The 22,546-nt window shown below is 41.2% G+C and overlaps 1 protein-coding gene across 7 annotated transcripts in view; it reads right to left on the bottom strand.

The window, feature by feature from the left end:
- The window catches only part of LOC124148803 (ankyrin repeat and sterile alpha motif domain-containing protein 1B-like), a 209,610-nt gene that overhangs the window by 130,369 nt on the left and 56,695 nt on the right, over positions 1 to 22,546 (bottom strand). For all 7 annotated transcript variants that reach the window (XM_048386148.1, XM_048386144.1, XM_048386145.1 and 4 more), the window contains 9 exons: positions 20,596 to 20,670; positions 20,000 to 20,221; positions 15,418 to 15,493; positions 12,917 to 13,018; positions 10,737 to 10,935; positions 9,360 to 9,516; positions 7,953 to 8,547; positions 7,199 to 7,386; positions 4,145 to 4,610 (listed from right to left, as the gene is read on the bottom strand). In XM_048386148.1, the coding sequence (XP_048242105.1) occupies positions 4,145 to 4,610; positions 7,199 to 7,386; positions 7,953 to 8,547; positions 9,360 to 9,516; positions 10,737 to 10,935; positions 12,917 to 13,018; positions 15,418 to 15,493; positions 20,000 to 20,221; positions 20,596 to 20,670 (2,080 nt within the window). The remainder of the gene's footprint in view (positions 1 to 4,144; positions 4,611 to 7,198; positions 7,387 to 7,952; positions 8,548 to 9,359; positions 9,517 to 10,736; positions 10,936 to 12,916; positions 13,019 to 15,417; positions 15,494 to 19,999; positions 20,222 to 20,595; positions 20,671 to 22,546) is intronic.

The raw sequence follows: 22,546 nt of genomic DNA, 5'->3' as shown, positions 1-22,546 counted from the left end.
ACAGCCATCATTGAGATAGCCACACAGGGCATTGCTGACAGGCTGCTATCTCAATACTGAGGACTTGTGGATCAGTGGATGTGATAGACTCTCAATTTGTCTTTGTAGAACAGAAACAGAAGAGAGATATAGACCAACTCGGGCTGAGACAAGTCCAAATTTACTACCTGGGGACCCAGACAAGTCCAAATTTACTACCTGGGTACCCACCCTCCCTATTACCTGATCCTACCGGGTACCCACTGTAGGTCTCAAGAGATAGGTCCAAACGTCCGACTGGGAATAGTTTGACGGTAGCCCTTGCAAAATGTATTTAGATACTCGTATAAAACGATCTGGTCATGCATACACTGAAGTTGACTGAAGTTTTATCTTTATGCAAACATATGACGTCAGAAGGAATGCGAACATCAGTCACTTATAGTGTAACTATAGAGTTCTAGATCTTTTTTGTCATTCAACAATATATCATGTGATTAACCAAGGGTCCGGGTAGTTCTGTGGGTTCTGTTCTACTCAGTACCCACCCAACCTGAGTACCCGAGTTACCCGAGACCAACACATACCGTATATGACCCCGGATAAGCCGACCCCGTAGATAAGTGAGGTGTTAACTTGACCATTGAAACACGAAAGAAAATTATATGACTCTTTTTTCTGGTCCTCAAAATTCGGCTTATCCGCTGTCATATACGGTACCCCTTCCTCTTTTCATATGTTTATCTATTCACACTTGTAAGGAGATATATCAGTTGCATTATATTGACTAGATTGTACAGCGTTAGAAATTGGTCCTGTAGTCCTTGCCAAACTGCCCAATTGGTATCATAAGGACCAGTATAAATTTGACATTTTAAGGGTTTTGCTGTGTTATCATTTAAAGGACTAGTGGAACAAAAATGTTAGTTTCTACAACTGTTGAAAGCAAATACTTGGTAATTTGATGTCTGAGACAACAAGCCTTCAAACAGTTCAATTATTTACCACATCATAAATAACGAGTAAGTAACCATGGCAACAATGTGACATGACATGACTATTGGTTGACACAGCCAGGGATAAATGTCGTTTTAAACCACACAGATGATGTTGGTGCTTACACACAAACTGCACAGCCATAGTGACAATGGAGACAGACCTCACTGCACTGTACGGGGCACTGTACGGGGCACTGTACATGTCATAAGTAAAATACATGATGAATACACACCGACACACGAGGAGGAGATGATAAAGCTCATACAACAAAACATACACTATCACAATCTGTACAACGTACTGGGATCTAAAACACTGAAATGCATAAACAAGTATTATTCATTTATAGTCATGTAAGGCAATATGTGGGCTGAAAACATTTTGAAAGAAAAAAACTTTCATTTGGTCGGTAAGGGTGTACAGTATTACCGATATTAATTTCAAGAATACAAATCACGACAGTGTAACATTGAGTCATCTGAAATATCAAATTTTGAAATATTCCCATAACAATAAAATAACGGTTACTTCGTCATAAGCTCTGTTAGGTGCAGTCACATAATTTCAAACAAATTCTGTCGACCACAATTGGGAAACACTCTTGGCCCAATATGGCGATGGTCACATTTTCCATGTGGAAAGTTGCTAAGAATGAAAATGGTAAGGTTAAGGTGCACTGTTTTATTAATATATCAACTTCCGTTGAGAATCTCCCTGGAATGATGCCTTTGAATTTACTATTATATAAAATAGAGCAAGTATTGTTTTACGCCGCTTTTAGCAATATTCCAGCAATATCGTGGCAGGGGACACCAGAAATGGGCTTCACACATATTACCCATGTGGGGAATCGAACCCAGGTCTTTGGTGTGACGAGCAAACACTTTAACCACTAGGCTACCCCACTGCGCCACATAAAATAGAAGATTTATGATACAACAGCTATCATGATATGTATCACATTACAGTCTTGTGTATTGCAACAAAATTGTTGTTTGAATCCATCCAGCCAGACATATTATGTTCAGCGTACTAAGTTGGCTTGGTCATAACTGCATTCATCTGAGTACTAATGCTAAGTCTTTGTGAAAACATAAACAACACTTGGTGGTAGAAAACTCCACTGAACTTGACCGACATTTTGATAGTTTGTGTCTAGAGTACTGGAGTTATTGTTGTCTTACAAGGTTCTACAGATATATATATATATCCCACGTACCTTTCTGAATACTGAAATGTAACTTAAAAAATGTTTTAACCAATCAGCATACAAACAAGCTTGTACATACTGTAGTACCCAAAATGACAACCACCCTGCGGCCAATTCTAGGCCAAAATCCCCAAGGACGGCCCTGATGAGGACTGAGGACAATAAGGTCACACAATATCCAATCCCCCAGGACAGCCTTGATGAGAGACTGAGGACAATAAGGTCACACAATATCCAATCCCCAAGGACGACCCTGATGAGGACTGAGAACAATAACGTCACACAATATCCAATCCCCCAGGACGGCCCTGATGAGGACTGAGGACAATAAGGTCACACAATATCCAATTCCACAGGACGGCCCTGATGAGGACTGAGGACAATAAGGTCAAACAATATCCAATCCCCGAGGACGACCCTGATGAGGACTGAGGACAATAAGGTCACACAATATCCAATCCCCAAGGACAATAACGTCACACAATATCCAATCCCACAGGACGGCCCTGATGAGGACAGAGGACAATAAGGTCAAACAATATCCAATGACAATGAGATACGGATGATGATGTGTGATAACAGTTGCACAACACGAAAACTATAGATGTGAGATGCTCATATAGATATAGATACCACTTAATGGGAAGTGAATGATTGTCTAGAATAATACAAGACTATGAAGAAATATCAAGGCATGCATGGAGGGGCACTTACATGGAGCGCTTCTGGACAGGCCTGAGTAACAACACAGAATGAAACAGATGCCTTTATAAAGTGATAGCTTCAGAATGGGTAAGAATGGCGAATAACTTATTGGCGCTGGTCAAACAGTTTAACATACGACTGAAGGTCATAGCTCTGAGATGTTGAAAGAAGCTCTTGATTCTTCGTATTCGTGTGGTTGAATTTTGCTTCTTATTTGAAGGGTTTGAGAAAAGAGTGTTGACATTTTGCAGTGACCCATATAAGGGAGATAACTCTAAATTAAATTTCTTCGTATTTTGCAACGATACAGTTTGTCTTGATGCCTGTTTTCCCAATGCACCTTGTAAAAAATAGTTCAAAATGTTCTTTCATGTCCTTAAACATGGGAATCATTTCAGGTTTTTGTCAATCGAGAAAAGCTTAGATCATGAGCACATGCATGTGCAAGAGTATTGCTTGTCAAAGGTGTTAGGAACTATACTGAAACTGGCCTCAATTGTAAAAGAAAATTTGCTCTTGTTTGTCACACCAACATCTCAAAGTAAGAGAATCAAAATTGTTCAATATAATGATATATCCTCTAAAACTGATTGCTTTTTCACTGTTTCTGAAATGATGTACTTTCAAATTCCATGTGATATATCCTTGAAACAAAATTAATAGCTATCAGCACCAAATAAAGTGATGGCTTCAGAAAAGTGAAAATAGAAACCAATTTGTATCATCCTAATACAAACATGACTTTAGAAAATTGCATCTGAGGTCAAATTGCTTTTTTGATAACAGCAGAATATTATATTTCTGGGAATTAAACAGCTGGAAGCTACATGCCTTGACTTTCCCATAGCTCGTAATTCTAACAACGAAAACATGAGCAAAGGAGAAATATCTTAATGCCTAAGATTTATCATACTCTTTAGCCAATATCTCAGATTCTTGTCACCATGTTGTGTCTCATGAAAAACACGACACTTATCTCCCCTGGTCTGTATGCATTACTCCAGCCTAGTCATTAACGGTTTCAAATTCCACTATCACATCAAAACATGTCTGGGCCTGGTTGCACAAAGCCATCTCAGCTCTAAGACTGTTGCAACTCCATGTTAAAGTAGGGCAGTTACGACTGTCTTAGCGCTAAGATCACTTTGTGGAACAGTATCATGGACAAAGACAATTCTTCGACAATCCCTGGAAGAAAAATCATCAAACCAAAGGAGATGCAAAAACAAAAAACATAATATTTTGTCCTACCTGCAAATATGCTAGTCTCGGTGTCTGCATCACTGGCACTCTCGGAACTAATCCTTCGCCGTAGCTGTACATGTTCCGTGAGTTGTTGCGTGTTTGTGGTAATCTCTCCATTACTCCCGGATTGATTCGGCTCCTCGACTCGCTCGATGACAGTCTCCAGAACCTTGGAGGTGATGCGCTCCACTCTGGGCGGAGGCTGCATGGCGTCTGTGACCTCCTCCCCATCTTCTACTATGGGGCCACTGTCTGCAGCCACGATGTTGTTATTGTCAGGGGGAAGTTTCACTGGCGCCTTCACTGGCGCCTTCACTGGCGCCTTCACTGGAGGCTTCACTGGAGGCTTCACTGGAGGTTTCACTGGCGCCTTCACTGGAGGTTTCACTGGTGGCTTCACTGGCTTGTTTTGGAGACTGGCAAGTATGGAAGCTTCTGTAAGGGTCTCCATGTCTTTGGATTTTCTCTTTTCCTGGAACACACAAGTTCTGTTAATTCACTATTTTGAGATCGTGACCAAAAACTTTCCCTGCAGTGTTTTATTTTATTGCACGATAAAAAACTCCCATTCATCGTTTATTTCTTAAATAGAGCAATATGACACTATACAGCACTGTGATCCTATATATCCCTACATAGTTATATATAAAACCCGATATGAGATAGCTACGTGATAGATCGCAAAGAACATTGAAGAACGAAGTATGGTTTATTTCATGATAAAACATTGTTCTATCAAGTTGTCATTTCTGGTGATTTGAACATGCGCTCGCAACTTGATGACGTTGTAAATTAGACGACGTTATTTTTTAGAGGGAAGTGTCATGTGAATTATTCCCCATAGATGTTGCTGGGCAATGTAGATAAGCGCTGTAGCTGAACGATCGCATCCAAAATTGAGAGAGACATGACAATCGGTATCAAGAGAAAAGGTACAGATAATTGACGTGAAAATTGTGAGAATATGCAAGAAAGACCAAACCCTGATCATAGAATTGACTTGTCCGACATTGCCGCAGTCGGATTCTATTCAGGGAGTCATCATTATTTAAATATGGGTAAATATTTTTAAAGTGTGTACTTTTTACTAACATCTTTACAGGGGCTGTACACAATGCTAATATCTCATATGAGAAATAAACGACTTGTTGTTTATCCTACAATAAAACACTGCAGGGAAAATGTTTTTTGTAAATACAGCAGTGTTTGACTATAAAGCAACCCCACATATAAGACCACCCCCCTGCACAAGCCTCTAAAATTTAGGCGAATTTATATACCCTGTCTATAAAGCAAATCGGAATGAGTGAGTATGGTTTTACGCCGCTTTTAGCAATATTCCAGCAATATCACGGCCGGGGACACCCGAAATGGGTTTCACACATTGTACCCATGTCGGGAATCGAACCCAGGTCTTCGGCGTGTCGAGCGAACGCTTTAACCATTAGGCTACCCGACCGCCCCAAATCAGAATGAAGCACGTCACCAGTGCATACACAATCCCTACATTTGCAATAAAAACATGTTTGTCTTCCACAGAAAAAAATTACATCGTTTCCCTGATCGCTGAAGGGAAACGAACAGATCATAACAATTATACTTGGTACAAATACAAATTTAAAAGTTGAGATAAAAAAAACACTAGACATGATCATTTACTGATAAAATTGTATTTCCTCTTCTGATAGGTATTGTTTTATATGCAGAGATTAAGATTACCGTGTGTATTTTCTTGTAAACTAAGCTGGAAGTAGCAATCAGCTGTGCACACATTTCTCGGAATATACCGGTGATTTGGTTAATAATTACCCAATAATATAACTTTAAAGACTTTTGATACAATAATTGAAAGAACTGAATCTGAAACTATTATTTTATTCAGAATAATTTATTCCAATCTCATGTTCTTTTAGTAGTATTTTACTATATATATTTGAAAAAAAGTAATAACCATAAGCCTAGCACTTTGGTACAGCTGATCGCTATTTTTTTCGTATGAACAATTTGATTGCTGCTGATGCCTATGTTGACAAATAATAGTCAAACTACAACAAATACTTTCAGTGAGTCAAAGTATGGCATTTATGATACATACAAGTATATCTATTCTCTATCCACTAAAGTTCGTTTCAAGTCATCAATCTAGTAAAATGACTGTGGTTGCTGTAACTAATGGTGAGTTGTGCGATCTTCCGATCACTTCACATATGATATTGCGGAAAGGAAAATAAAAAATATTGAATGAAATTAAATTAATAAAATAGATTACAAATGTAAGTCCAGATATATAATGAACTGTTTTTCCAACCAGACAGTGTAATTACATGATTAGTTTGCGTACTTCATTACGGATTTGCTGACATGGTATTTCCCGGGTTACATGCTCACAGTTATGTCTGTGTTGGGGGGAAAAACATCAAAACTCTTCAACCCTGTGTATAAGACGATCCCCCTTGAAAGCCCCCTACTTCGAGGTACGAAAAACTTGCCTTATACACAGCGATATATGGTATGTAACCCTAATGACATATAACTATCCAACCCTATACAGTACGTCGTAACACTGTATGAGCTAGGGCCCTACATGATACAGTGCTCTGTCAGCCTTACCTGGGGGTTGATCTTCTGTGTGATTCCCTGCACGGCTGTGCTTGGTGAGGGTGGGGGGTAGTGCCCCAGGGCCCTACATGATACAGTGCTCTGTCAGCCTTACCTGGGGGTTGATCTTCTGTGTCATGCCCTGCATGGCTGTGCTTGGTGAGGGTGAGGGTGGGGGGGGGTGGGGGGGTAGTGACCTCGGGCCCTACATGATACAGTGCTCTGTCAGCCTTACCTGGGGGTTGATCTTCTGTGTCATGCCCTGCATGGCTGTGCTTGGTGAGGGTGGGGGGGTGGGGGGGGGTAGTGACCTCGGGCCCTACATGATACAGTGCTCTGTCAGCCTTACCTGGGGGTTGATCTTCTGTGTCATGCCCTGCATGGCTGTGCTTGGTGAGGGTGGGGGGGTGGGGGGGGTAGTGACCTCGGGCCCTACATGATACAGTGCTCTGTCAGCCTTACCTGGGGGTTGATCTTCTGTGTGATGCCCTGCACAGCTGTGCTTGGTGAGGGTGGGGGGTAGTCCGGCGTGGGGGGCTGAACGTAGCCGGTGGGGGACAGGGGTACATCCACACTGGACCGACTGGTCCTTTTATTCTCAAACTCTAGTGAACTTGGCTTCTGAACACGATCACTTCCATCGAAAGCTCCTGCACAAATAATCAAACACTGGAGTCAGGCAAATATTAAAAAAAAGTCAAATTTACCAAAATGTTTACCTGAAGATTTCAGCATAAATGTTACCTTTCATGTATTCCTACACATCAGCACATTGAAATAATCAAGTAAAAGGGTTCTTCACAGCCTGATAATGATTCATTGAATTTTACAAAACCAAGATACATGTATATTAATATTGATCTCCAGACAGTGGCATAAACAAACACACAAACTTATTTTGGTTTTATTACTATTCAAAATTAACTCTACGTCAAGAAAATGGTATTCAAAAAGCTATTTCATGGCTTTGGTTATCTGAAAATTGAACTACAAACAGTGTATCTCCAAGACGGTAAGATGCTTGGAACAAAAATGAAATGTTACATAAGTTTATGAGCATGTTTCTCATAATCCAGTGAAACAAAATGGTACTTTACAAATACCGAGCATGTATGTGAAGATGGCATTTTAAGTTGTTCAACTTGTTTCCAATCCCATTTACTATGAATAAAAATATGTTTCAACCAAACCAAGCCGAGCCTTAAGGGCTACCTACCAATAACAGAGACACTTGAAGTTGAGAGTCCATCATCAGATGTGGCCGTGGAGAAATCCTCAGAATGATCCGTCTTTTCTTTCTCGATCGCAGACACTTCACTCCGAGACCAATCATCCGAACTAAATACATCTGTGTTATTCGAGACATCGATAGAGTCACTTGTGATCTCGGAGGAACTCTCTGGCTGAACAGAGTTATCTCCCTTATCACTATGAATCACATTTGGTGAGGGAAGGGGTTGAGCTTCTGTTATTTGTGAAGTTTCCACAGGCTCTCCCTGTGTATTTATCTCATTCTGTCTCTGCTGATCTTCGGTTATCGTAAGTTCGGATTTCACAGACTCCGATTTTGGCGGAACATTACAGTACACAGGACTTGGGAGTTTGGGCTGGTCTTTTGGTGCAGTGGAGGTAGCAGACTTCATAGCGCTACAGTCTTCGCTGCCGTCAGTCTCCTCGCGATGACTTGACACGGTGTCATCTGTATCCACGCTGCGATCGTCGGCCTCCTGACTGGGTTCCTGAGATTCCATCTGCTGGCTGGACTGGCTGAGTCGGGTGGGGCGCCGACGGGGCGGCTTCTTCGGCTGCTCCTGCACAGAACATACACACCAGTGAGTGAGTGACTGAGTTGGATTTAACCACTTGTGAGGGTTGGTTGGTTGGTTGGTTTGTTGTTTAACGCTGCACTCAGCAATATTCCAGCTATATGACGGCTGTCTTGAAATAATCGAGTCTGGACCAGACAATCCAGTGATTAATATCATGATCATCGATCCACGCAATTGGTATCGATGACATGCATCAACCAAGTCAGCGAGCCTGACCACCCGATCCCGTTAGTCGCCTTTTACGTCAAGCATAGTCACCTTTTACGGTAAAGCATGGGTTGCTGAAGACCTATTCTACCCCGGATCTTCACAGGTCCACTTGAAAGGGGACACTGTGTACAGTGACTGGTACAATTTGGAGTGGGTGAGATGGGTTAAACGCCACTTTTAACAGTATTCCAGTTATCACAGCTTGTCAGCTTAAAGTGGGAGGAAAGCCCGAAGTGATGCAGGTCTCCAACGCTTTGGTGAAACGAGTATGGTTATGGTGCTAATAGCGAATTACAGCAACTTAGACGAATGGGCCACCCGTGCCCCCGCGCAATTAAGAGATAAACATTAAGTGCTTTCAGATTTGCGGGTGTCGAGAGTATTCGAGGTCTGTCAGTTTTATTTGACAAAGTGTAAAGAGTGCATGGAAGAGTGTTCAGTGCTTACAATGAGTACACTACAAGTGAGAGACCAAGGAAATAACCTTGGGACTTGGTCATTTGAAAATGAGACACAGTTTTGTTTTCACGGCCAAAGCATTCAAACTTCCATTGAGCATCAATGTACACAACAGCTTGCAGTACCTTAGCACCAGCTTCTGCTGCTGTCATGGAGCTGCCTGTTGCCGGGCAACTTGTAACCGGTGGCGACCGCCGTGCTGCTTCCACAGGGTTCCGGGAACAGCGGATAGAGGGCGCTCGGGGTGGGATGGGGGGTGGTGATACATCGGGGCTCACAGGGCTGAAGCAGGAGAATACATATATATAGTTCAAACAGGATGCATTTGTTAACCCTTTGGCCCCGACTGCCCAATGTGCAGGCCTGTCAGTGTGAGGGACTGCAGTGTTTCAAGGGACATAACTCTGGGGCAGCCAGGGATGAAAGAGTTAATGCTGTAAAACTGTTAAGGTAAAGCAACAAAAGGTCAACAGATGTTTTGATGATGGAAGATGAGTGAAGATCTCCTCTCGTTGGAGAAGGCAACTTCATTTACCAAAGAGAACCATATCAGTGATTTGCTCTTCCATTCTGTGGACTAGGTAAGGATAAGATTTTTGGACAACTTCTTTATTACAATTAGGAGCGACGTTTTGGTGTAGGCTAGACCATAATCTGTACATCACTTGCTTGATAACGGTTTTAAAACCTACACCAAAACAGCGCTCCTAATTGAAATAAAGAAGTTGTTCATCCATATATCTTATCCTTACTTAGTACTCCAACTTCTAAATGCCTCTCAGAGAAGTTACAGGTGAGTGTTACATCACCAAAGATTTATAAACATCCTTTCACTTGGCATCAAATGTTAATTTTATTTACGGAACTATGCCATCCGTGACACGCTTTTTTTCATGACTCCAAACCAAAGATGTGACCGTGTGAGTATCCTGCTCCTCACATGCCATGCTTTTTCTGTATATATTGCTGGAATGAAGAAACAAAAGCAAAAACACACAAAAGTGTCCTGCTCCAAAAATCACCCTCTTTCATGTGGCGATACATTAGAGCATCTAGATTCCAGTGTTGGCTCTGACCTTGGGGTAGAACCATGAGTGAGTGAGTGAGTTGGGTTTAACGCCGCTTTTAACAGTATTCCAGTTATATCACGGCGTGTCAGCTTAATGTGGGAGGAAAGCCCGAAGTGATGCAGGTCTCAGACGTTTATCACTTCGGTGAAACCCACGAGCAAGGGTATGGTGCTGACAAACCTAGAAACATAATCGGGGCTGACCGGGATTGAACCCACAATCATAGAATTCAGGCGTACCCAAGGGACTTAACTCTGCACAGCAAATTGCGGCGCCTTAGACGACTGGGCCACCCGTGCCCCCCGGTAGAACCATGATTCGAACCCACAATCATAGAATTCTGGCGTACCCAAGGCCCCCGTTAGAACCATGAGAGGGGTCCTGTCTTCAGGACAGTTACATATACACATTGCCTCTGATGCTACTGGTCACCTTTTCTGCCTCAGTGCTGCTGCCTTCTCTCTGTTGTCCTTGTTGACCTTGGCATACATCTGTGCGATGGGGTCACTGTCCTGGACTGGGGGGGATGGCTCGGGGACTGGGACAGAGACGTCCTCGGGGCTGAAGTCGTACTCATCTTCTGATGGCGTCCTGTCCTGCAGGACTACTTTGGTCAAGCCTTTGATGTGATCTGTGTGGACAAGTTATCATCATGAATAAATCAAAGGGACATAACTCTGTCAAGACATAAATGACCCATCAGTTAATGAAGTGAGTGAGTGAATTGGGTTTTGAACACGCTTTCAGGCATTCATGGGTGTTGTCGGGTAGCAAAGTGGGTAAAGCGTTCGCTCATCACGCCGAAGACCCGGGTTCGATTCCTAGCATGGGTACAATGAGTTAAGCCCATTTCTGGTGTCCCCTGCTGTGATATTGCTGGAATATTGCTAAAAACGGCGTAAAACCATACTCACTCACTCATTCACTCCGACATTCATGCACAAGCTAACAAGTGATGCCGAAGTGGAGTGGTTATCATTTTAGCTAGTCATGTGTCCTTGTATGCAATCTCATTAAAATCAGATCTTAGTTCTCGCTACCGCTAAACAAAGATCTGAAGACATCCCATTACGGGTCACGTCAGACCGACCTTGCGCGAACTTTGCCCAGCCAATGGAATGACCAATCAGAAAGCAGCTTTCTCGTGCTTTACGGCACAAATTTCAAATTGGTGTCTACGCTTAGAAACATATTTTGACAAATTCTCGATTACAATTTTGAAACCGGAACAAAAAACATTCTGGAATGGCTAGCAGATGGTCTAGATTGGAAGGATTCAGTCGTTAAAGTTTTCAAGACTGCATGATTAGAAATCACATTCCGACTGTCACTTTCATCATCTGGTAAGCGACGCACTGATTGGTCGGATGAAAGGTCGTTTTGACGTGACCTCTACTGGGATGTCTTCAGATCATTGTTAAGCGGTAGCTAGAACTAAGGTCTGATTTTAATGAGATTGTCCTTGTATGGTAACTTTATATTTACGCATTAAGTAATCTAGCAACGTGATTGGCCGGTCTCGTCATGCAAAAACCCAAACATCGTCTGGCCGGCTTGTACAGAAATCATGACATCATAATAGCTTAGTGACGTCACTTGCTTGTCACCTCTCAATTGACCCTGTTGTCACCACACTAAACGTTGGTAGAGAGATCTCACACAACAAAAATAATTCTTTGTAACATGTGGACTCTTAATGATGAACTTGTTATATGTGTCAATGTGTACATAATTTGGGGGGATTGTCATGTAAATTATCACTTAGCTTGCAAAAGTCGCTATATGGCTGAAAAAATGCTGATGCGACATTAAATTGTAACTCACTAACTCTAGCTTGAAAAATAATGTACACCCCGCTACTGACATACCGTAAATGACGGTAGATAAGCCGATCTCATAGTTAAGTCGATGTATTAACTTGGTCCTTGAAATCTGTATCAAAATGTTAAGTGCCGTACATACGCCGGACCTCCAACCAAAAACTACGTCTACCATCTGTCTTCGGAAATATAATATCAACTAGGGCTGGCTATCGATACAGATCAAAGAGATCAATACTTGTTAACTAAATATCAATCAATTATCGATAAATATTGGAGAAGTAGTTTTGAGCAAGTATGAAAAAAAGTCTGAAATAAATCAACATACATTATGCCACTGGATTACTCTGTGGATATTTAAGTTATAACACAAACAGTTGCTTTCCATTTTTGGCAATTGACATGATAGCTAATAACAAGTCTGTTTGGTAAATTTAAACTTTATCTCATCACAATAATTCATGTAAGATATTATCGACAAAGCAATTTTTATATCGATAATCCTTAATATTTCTTCCCATTAATGATACGGGGCGGTCGGGTAGCCTAGTGGTTAAAGCATTCGCTCACCACGCCGAGGACCCGGGTTCGATTCCCAACATGGGTACAATGTGTGAAGCCCATTTCTGGTGTCCCCCGCCGTGATATTGCTGGAATATTGCTAAAAGCGGCGTAAAACCAAACTCACTCACTCACTCATTAATGATACTTCCAATTACCAATTTTTTTAGACAGCTCAAATATCAACAAATCGTTATTGATATAACCGTTACCCACTCATACTCCACTCACCATTGATGAGTTTCGTAGCCTCATGCGCCTTCTGTGAGGGCAGGGACTTGAGGATGTCCGCCGGGGTGAGTCCTCGTACGTCTTGCTCGTCCACCATGACACCTGCAACACACACGCATGCCAAGTTTTATCAAGATGGGTTTGTGTACATCTCATTGACTGAGTGAACTTTCTTCAAGAGTTGACAGCACATGAAAAACATAAACATGTAAAACATCACTGAAGCTCAGACCATGACCTGGAGAGGAGCTGCCAGGGATGCAGATCTCCGTGGTGACAAAGACATACTTCCATTTTCATGAATTTATAAAAAAAAAGAAAGTTGTATTCACCTTTGTGTATCAAATTTGTTTATGAGTGATGTTTCAGGGTAATAGCATCGAAACCACAAAACAGATGTGACAAATTCATTTTTTTTTCAAATCTTAGAAAGTACCGCAACACATCTTGTGACACTCCATATTCGCATACATTGACAATACAAGGTATTGTCCAGGTCAGGGATAGAATTCATTAGCCCAGAACTCATTAGCCCTGACCAGTTTGGTATCCTCAGGGCTAGTAGAATTTGAAACATTTGGGGGTAGAAATGTTCTTGGTTAATTTCTATCCCTTCAACTCTACCATGCCATTAGTATCACACAGGAACACATTGCATTCTCAATCCCTACATGCATATCGGCCTGTATAATTCTATACAGTTAGGATTCACGCTTTTAGGGTTAGAAGAAAAACGTTTGTCTGTTTGTAACTAATAATGTTCTTCATGATATTACAGGGCTCGAAATTAGAAAAAGAGAGGTGTGTCCAAGGGCACTGGACCTGTTTTTCAGATGCGGCATTTTCAGTTTAGGTGTGCCTTACTTCCTATGTCCGAGTAATTCTAACAAAAGTAAGATTATTCAAAAGCACTCGTTAACCTACACTGTTTTCTTTGCTCATTTGCAGTAACTTTAATAGAAGTTACAGCAGTAGGCTTCAAAAAATCAAAATGGAGTTTCCTTTTCAGACTTCTGTTTTGACAACTGTGATCGTCTGCTAGGCTTATCACAACAGTCAACACAAATGACTACCGTATTCGACGTAATCAGCGCCCCGCTCTAATAAGCACCCAAAGTGACATTTGCTGATATATTGGCTAGTGAACAATCCCAATTAGCACCCCTTCCGATTGATCAATGTACACAAGACTTATTTATTTGCGTATAATACACACTTGTGTGTTATATGCACCCATAATTATGGGCAATTACATTCTGGAAAAATATATCTGTTGTACATAAACATTTTAGGCTGTCAGCATAACCATGAAATTTATCTTTCAACTGTTTTTTCCCACCAAAATAATATTCTAATAAGAGCCCCCTATTTCTAATTTTGACAGCGCCCTGGGTGCTTATTAAGTCGAATACGGTACTCCCATTTGAAACGCAACACCGATGTAATATAGTTAGTGTAATTCCGTCAAAATACAGAAAGATACGATTTCATTCAAACAAGACCTACGTAATATTCACGATGTGTCAAAATACGGAAAGAAGCGAGTACATACAAATGTATTTCATGCTATCCTGAACATATCGTCAAACGTTTGTAAGATGTAATCAACAGAATTCACCGAATAATACTGAAAACACTTTTTATTTTTCAAAGATGAATTTTGTCAAGATATGAAAAATATATTAACAAAAACACTTGTAATAAAAATGCCCATGCCCATGAAACACTGTACATAAAACAAGCATGACATACTCATATCCCCGACAATATGCATGTACGGTTGCTACGGAAACTCGAAAAATAATATTTTCAAAAAGACACCACTTGACCTATCCATGTGACATGTATGGTAAAGAAATATTGTACGGTTTTCAAGATCTGCCCCCGAAAGGAACACTTCCGCTATTTTCAGACTAAGTCAAAGTTGTTGCCAGGGAAACTCGAAAAATAAACTTGTTAAAAATGCCAAACTATCGAAAGGCACCAGTTCACCACTTGACCTATCTATGGGCCAAGTTTGGTAGTGATATCTCATTGTTTTTGAGTAACGCTCTGGTAACAAAACGTGACGTCACGGAAGGACGGACAGAAATCACCCATATCTATATCCCCCTTCCACTTTGTGGCGGGGGATAATTAAAGCCTGCCATTTCTTATTTTGTGCCGCAGGCCTGGTGGCAGTAGTAATTTCGAGCCCTGTATTATCTAAAACTGCACAACAGATACAAGCAGCGCATATGACCTAAAAAATGACATTTTTCTGGTAATGGTACATGGCTCCCAAAATGAATCTCTAATCCAAAAAAATCAAGTTAATTCAGTAAACACATCACTGTATACCAATCAGCGTGGTATTATTCTACACTTGATGTGATACCCAGCTTCCCTAGCACCCTTGAGTGAAGACATCTTGGGGAGTTATCTCCCTTTGACTCATAAACTGGAATTGCAGACCTCACTGTGTGAGACATCGATTGCTTTTGAACTGCACCTCATCTTACCTCGATCTAGCAGCAGTTTGATGACATCAGTTTTACAGTAAGTGGCAGCTTCATGCAATGGCGTGCCAGCATCAGTCTGAAAGACAACACACTGTTAGTGAACACACAGACACACAGCCACACACAGTTGTTAGTGGTGTGAGGTAGGGCTGGGACAGGTAACGCGGGTACTCGGGTCGGGTGGGTCCTGTGTAGGACCCGGGTACCCACAGGACTACCCGGACCCGTGGTTAGTCATATGATAAATTGTTTAATGACAAGAACTCACGATAGCTCAGTGGTTACACTTGGAGTGGTCAATGATGCCTAGTTTGACACGAGTGGGTAGAACTCTTGACCCCAGCAGTGATAACTCATCGGATGCCTATTGAGTAATTCCTATCCTTTAATTGACATTGTTATGTACTTGTTAAAACTGCAGCTCAATAAACCGTGTTTGTGAACATATTAAAGTTGGTATATCCAAAGTGTGCAGATTGTTGATGGTATTTTGGAGACATAAATGCGAAGTTTAATAAATGCGAACAAAGACCACATGCATTTTTCGCATTTAATTCACGCTCACGTTAATTTCAAGATTTACAGTTTCAAGATCTGAGAGAAAGTGGATGTTACTCTATTTCTGTATTTTACCATGTCAACAAACATTCTTTTTTTCATATTGCAGCATCAGAGCTCCAGATAACTCTTCGAAGGTTTCTATTTTAATTGGGTAATGATGATTTTTCCACTCATCTATTCATCACTCTATTGGGTTTTTCCCAAAATGAGTAAACTTTTTAAGATTTTCAGATTACATGCGAGTTTTCCATTTAATGCATGCATTTCTGTACACAAGATAATTGAAAATATTGGGTTTTGAATATTAATTGTGTGTGTGTGTGTGTGTGTGTGTGTGTGTGTGTGTGTGTGTGTGTGTGTGTGTGTGTGTGTGTCTGTCTGTGTGTCTGTGTGTCTGTGTGTGTGTGTGTCTGTGTTGGGAGGGGGGGGGGGGGGGGTAATTTTACGGAATTAAGCAGCTTGTCTGTAGCCCTGCAATTTTACACTTTAACACAGTTCCAATTGAGACTTCCGGATATCAAATACACAACACAAATCTGAAAACACACAATGGTTATTTTCAAAATGACATGCAGCGCTGGCGATCTACAGCCTTGACAAACCTGCTCAAAACAACTTTAGATCACCAGCTGCTAGGCATGGACTGTGTCAGTGTGTGTTTGCATGATTAGAGTTAGATAAAGTGCCTCATTGTGTTATTTACTACGTCCTATTCATGTTAGTTATTAAACGTACAAGCTGGCTGCTTCCAATTGAAACTCTCACATACACAACAGGAAACATGTATAAGCATGCTGCGAAATCATGCTGTGAGATTTAATAGCCACAATAAGTCATTCAACATGTCATGTCAACAATGCAAAATGTAATTTCATTATTAAATGAAAAAGTCAATAATGTTCTGGATGCTTGGATGAACATTTAGTTCTTTTACACCCAAAATCAGGTCATAGAATGGGCATGAAAGCACAGCCTAGGCAGGCTAGTCCTGGAGAACATTACTGCCAGGAGGTACATTACTGCCATGAGGTACATTACTGCCATGAGGCATGGCAAGGAGGTACATTACTGCCATGAGGTACATTACTGCCAGGAGGTACATTACTGCCAGGAGGTACATTACTGCCAGGAGGTACATAACTGCCAGGAGGTACATTACTGCCATGAGGTACATTACTGCCAGGAGGTACATTACTGCCAGGAGGTACATTACTGTCAGGAGGTACATTACTGCCAGGAGGTACATTACTGCCAGGAGGTACAGTGATCGCTCGCTATTGCGCTCTTCGATAAAGCGCTACTTCGGTTATTACGCGCGGTAACGCATGGCTCCCAAAATTTATGTACACTTTTATTACTGAGAGTTTTACACAGACATAATTGTATTGTTGTTCGTTGTTCATTTGCACATAACGCTTCTCATTGCATAATCAATCGTTTATCGCTGAATGGAGTTCTAATAATCTGTTTGAAAACATCCGCGGCAAGTCCCGGAAATACGATTGTTCAACTAGTTAACTTTTCACACTATACATCCTTTGATCTTAGAAGCGCATGCATGCAATAAAAGAGAACCACAAGCGAAGTTTATATTCTTAATTAGTGGGCAATCCAATTTAAGGCTAAACTGTCACACACATGTAGTTGCTGTCACAACACGGCGGTCATTCATTTCGTAATCGCGCTTTCGTAACATCGCCTGTTTTTCCCCGTAGTTATAACAAGCGATTTCATTGGATTAAAATTTGTTTCTAATGACGCTTTCTTGCCGAAATCTGCTACAAGTTTCGTGATTGGTCAATTTTGAGCACGTGACCTCAGGCAGCCAATCAAGCTGTGATACCAAGCTCGTGTTTGATAAATTTCAGAAGTTAGCGAAAGATTTTTTGTTAAATCGTGTTATTCTGAACGTTTTAAGCAGGAAATCACGATATATATTAAAAATATGGAACTTCGCGAATGTATCGTGCTAGGTTACGAGCTGTGACAAAGATTTTTCATGCATATATTTTTGCATTAAACGTTGTGTCCGAGCCGAGAATTCAAGGCGACGAAAGCCGAGATGTCATTTGACTTACATTACACGCGATCGCACGAAACGATGGAAATAATAACTTAGATGTAAGTTTGATTACTTTTAGATATATTTTTGTTGATTTTATTTATCACTTTGTATAATATATTTAAAGATTTGCTTAAAATAGTCTTTATTTTGCTCTTTGACATGTTCGATGCGGACCCGTTGTCGAAATGTGTGTCCGAGAATTTTATTTTCAATAACATCGTGGGAAATAGTGAATAATTTTTTAATTTATTGATAAAAAATGATAAATTAGAATGGAATACGTATTTCAGACATTGTGAAATATGACAGATTTAATAAATGAATGATATTACAGGTAGATCTAGGTCCATAAAAATATATACTATTTTGACGTGACGTGAGATAAACACATAGGCCTATTGATGATTTGAGATTTGCCGAGCGCGCTCCCCCGCCTCGGCCTCGGTTAAACGTCATCGTCTATAACGCCCACCAATTATTTGGACCCCATTGGTAGCGCAATAGCGAGCGATCACTGTACATTACTGCCAGGAGGCATTGTCAGGAGGTACATTACTGCCAAGAGGCATTGCAAGGAGGTACATTACTGCCAGGAGGTACATTACTGCCAGGAGGCATTGTCAGGAGGTACATTACTGCCATGAGGCATGACCAGGAGGTACATTACTGCCATGAGGCATTGTCAGGAGGTACATTACTGCCAGGAGGTACATTACTGCCATGAGGCATGACCAGGAGGTACATTACTGCCAGGAGGCATTGTCAGGAGGTACATTACTGCCAGGAGGTACATTACTGCCAGGAGGTACATTACTGCCATGAGGCATTGTCAGGAGGTACATTACTGCCAGGAGGTACATTACTGCCATGAGGCATGGCAAGGAGGTACATTACTGCCAGGAGGTACATTACTGCCATGAGGCATTGTCAGGAGGTACATTACTGCCAGGAGGTACATTACTGCCAGGAGGCATTGCAAGGAGGTACATTACTGCCAGGAGGCATTGCAAGGAGGTACATTACTGCCAGGAGGTACATTACTGCCAGGAGGCATTGCAAGGAGGTACATTACTGCCAGGAGGCATTGCAAGGAGGTACATTACTGCCAGGAGGTACATTACTGCCAGGAGGCATTGCAAGAAGGTACATTACTGCCAGGAGGCATTGCAAGGAGGTACATTACTGCCAGGAGGTACATTACTGCTGGAGGCATTGCAAGGAGGTACATTACTGCCAGGAGGTACATTACTGCAGTGTTCGAAATACCTGCCTGCCCGACCGTCCGAGACGGCTTGATTTCAACTCGGGCTGCCAGATTTTCAAATCCCCCTGCCCGACGGTCGGGTTATATTTCACATGTGAAAATATTCTAAATATTTCCCGATGATAAGCATTAATTCATATGTAAAGATGAATGTTAAAATGTAACCAAAAATAAACCCCCTTAGCTTATCCTGAGAAACATATGATTATAGTGGGCAGGCAGGTTTTGGTCAGGGCTGGCAAGTATTTCAGCTAGCCAGTCCTGTGGTCTGGCTGAAATTTTTGGGAGTTTCATACCCTGATTACTGCCATGAGGCATGGCCAGGAGGTACATTACTGCCAGGAGGTTTTGTTTGTTGTTTAACTCCGCTCTCAACAATATTCCAGCTTTATGACAGTGGTCTTTAAATAATCTTGTCTGGACCACACAATCCAGTGATTAATATCATGAGCATCAATCCACACAATTGGGTAAAGATGACATGCATCAACCAAGTCAGCGAGCCTGACCACCCGATCCCATTAGTCGCCTCTGACGACAAGCATAGTCGCTTTTTACAGCAAGCAAGGGTTGCTGAAGACCTATGACATAAGGTACATTACTACCATGCGGTAAAATATAGGCTAGCATTAATATATATCAATGTCATATTTCCTGACTAAGAGCAACGTTGTCCATGTGCGCTGTCATACCTTGAGGTTGACACTGAACCCAGAATCTAGCAGATACTGGACGATGGCGCGATGTCCACTCCTTGATGCTAGATGTAGTGGCGAGTGGTTCAAGATCAAGTTGTTCACAAGCGTTGGGTGAGTTGTGATCAACTGTTTGACAACATCAAGGCGGCCATATTGGGCGGCAAGATCCAAGGGAGAGAACTCCCCCAGGTTTCGTATTGTTGGATCTGCATTGTCCTGAAATATCATTGTCAATACTATCAGTGTTCAAGGACTTCTAGTTGTAAATGTTTGCAACTGCATGAGTGAACAAGGTGGAAAAAAAGAGAAGAAAATTCAAGAACAGATCGAACTGTAATATGAATACTGAATAAAATCAGATAATGCAGAAAATACATAATTGTAGGAACATGAATATAAGAATATGGTTAAGACAATCAGTTTAATTAAATTCAAGGGTTAATTGTGACAAAATTATCTTCTTAACCATCTAGATCTAGAGGTAAAATTGAGTCAGAAGCAATGCAGTCTGCACTAGGGAAATAAGGAGCATTTACCCATTGATACTGATGCCTGACAACCTTTAACAAAGGGACATAACTCCGACCTACCTGGAGGAGGACTGAGACAGTAATACAGTGGCCATGTTGAGCAGCGCAATGGAGTGGGGTCTCACCATCGCTGTTCTGAAATTATACAAAATTCAACTCACTGAGACAATATACTTATATATCAGACCTAAACTATGATAATTGTGAGTGAGTTGGATTTAACGCCGCTTTTAACATTGTTCCAGTTATATCACGGCGTGTCAGCTTAATGTGGGAGGAAAGCCCGAAGTGATGCAGGTTCAGACGTTTACCACTTCGGTGAAACCTACGAGCACGGGTATGGTGCTGACAAACCTAGAAACATAATCGGGGTGAACCGGGATTCGAACCCACAATCATAGGTTTCTGGCGTGTCCAGGGGACGCAACTCTGCACAGCGAATCGCGGCGCCTTAGACGACTGGGCCACCCGTGCCCCCTAAACTATGATAAAGACATAAAGGTCATATCACACAAAAACAAGTCTGACATTTCACAAGTTTCATAAAATGTGGTAATTATTCAGTAAGGTAATTATTGGAGTCATACCCTACAGATCCATAATCTTGATGGATTGTAAATGTTTAATCATCATGATAAATTACTCCCACACAACCAGGACACAAATCATTCAGGAAGTTCACAGATAAACAGTAAATATTCATTTGTTTGTGAGGGTATGATTTGGTATGATTTTGTTTGTTTGTTTGTTTAACACCGCACTCAGCAATATTCCAGCTATATGACGGTGGTCTGTAAATAATCAAGTCTGGACCAGACAATCAAGTGATTGACATCATGAGCATCGATCCATGCAATTGGGATGACAAACATTAATCAAGTCAGTGAGTCTGACCACCCAATCCCATTAATTGCCTGTTACGACAAGCATAGTAGCTTTTTACAGCAAGCATGGGTTGCTGAAGACCTGATCTACCCCGGATCTTCACGGGTCGATGGGGTATGAGCCTGGCCCCAATCCTCACTGTGGCTTTCCACAATTATGTCACATAATTACTTCATAATGTGAAAACAAAAGCTTTCTGCTACATATGAGTGAGTGAGTGAATATGGTTTTACGCCGCTTTTAGCAATATTCCAGCAATATCACGGCGGGGGACACCAGAAATGGGCTTCACACATTGTACCCATGTCGGGAATCGAACCCGGGTCTTCGGCGTGACGAGCGAACGCTTTAACCACTAGGCTACCCGACCGCCCTGCTACATATGAAGCAACTACAATAAAGGATATAATAATCCACAATAAAGGATATAATAATCCACAATAAAGGATATAATAATCCACAATAAAGGATATAATAATCCACAACAAAGGATCCTTGCCCACAAGAGTGACATTAGTAAGGGGTGGGTGGTGTTTGGGAGAGTACCTTTCCAGTTAATGAAAAATTCATATGAAAAATAAAATATTCCATAAAGATGAATATTTATGTTGACAATAATCATTAATACGGACAATATAACTAAAGATGGTTAACTTTGAAAAAGATATTTAAAACACACTCAAATAGAGACTTAGAAAATAAGCAAAACCCAGCTGTTAAAACTGCAATCTAAAAACAAATTGAGCATACCACCCGGAAAAACATCACATCTTTGAACTGGGCTGAAATTGCAGAAGACACAACTCAAATATGGAAAAAACTCCTGTGAATGCATGACTTCTCCTATTTATCTGTGGGTTCGGGTGTCCCAGTCGTCTAAGGCACCGTGACTCGCTATAGAAGTCATCTATATGCCCCGCCCATTTTAACACGTTATGGTCCCAAACAAGGTAACTGACCCAACATTTCTCTTAGCCCATGTCAAAATAGCTGCAGTGGAAATTCTAAAATAATCATTTATAAAACTCCTTAATATCAAATGGCACCAGTTCAGTATGTGCTTTATATATAGACATGCAATGTTTGGCAAGGAAATATTTAACAGTTTATTTGTTATACTCCATAA

Source organism: Haliotis rufescens, unplaced genomic scaffold (assembly GCF_023055435.1).
Source record: "Haliotis rufescens isolate VD_foot unplaced genomic scaffold, xgHalRufe1.0.p SCAF_6, whole genome shotgun sequence".
NCBI classification, from domain to species: Eukaryota; Metazoa; Mollusca; class Gastropoda; order Lepetellida; family Haliotidae; genus Haliotis; species Haliotis rufescens.
Note: the sequence above shows the minus strand (reverse complement) of the source record. Positions and strands in the feature narration are given on the sequence as shown.